This window comes from Trypanosoma theileri (genome assembly GCF_002087225.1).
Source record: "Trypanosoma theileri isolate Edinburgh chromosome Unknown TM35_Tth_41_V1, whole genome shotgun sequence".
NCBI classification, from domain to species: Eukaryota; Euglenozoa; class Kinetoplastea; order Trypanosomatida; family Trypanosomatidae; genus Trypanosoma; species Trypanosoma theileri.
In genome coordinates this window covers 122,572-122,863 of record NW_021639883.1, presented here as the reverse complement: position 1 = coordinate 122,863, position 292 = coordinate 122,572, and the positions used below count along the sequence as shown (strand labels likewise).

Here is a 292-nt window from a genome sequence, read left to right as displayed (position 1 = left end):
TTGGAGAAGGCATACGCTAAGGCCTATGGATCATATGCTGCCATTTCTGGTGGATCTCCCACATACGCATTACAGGATCTTACTGGGTCTCCATCGTTTTATTTTAAAAAATTGTGGAATGATGCGTTGAAGAGCTCTGATTCTGCGGATAAATTCTTTAAATTATTGCATCAATGGAGACATCAAAAATACCTTATCACTGTAGATACACCTTCAGAAGATGTGCGCAGCTATTCTTCACGTCGCAGGATGAGTAATATTGAAGCGGATGAGGTGGAGAGACTGTACAAGA

At 41.1% G+C, this 292-nt stretch overlaps 1 protein-coding gene across 1 annotated transcript; it reads left to right on the top strand.

Annotated features, from left to right (window-relative positions):
• Positions 1-291, top strand: TM35_000411440 (calpain family cysteine protease-like protein; the record flags this gene model as incomplete). The annotated part of the gene is made up of 1 exon (XM_029029852.1): positions 1-291. A coding segment is annotated over one exon (291 nt), but the record flags the coding sequence as incomplete, so codon positions are not given.
• Position 292: the final 1 nt, after the last annotated feature.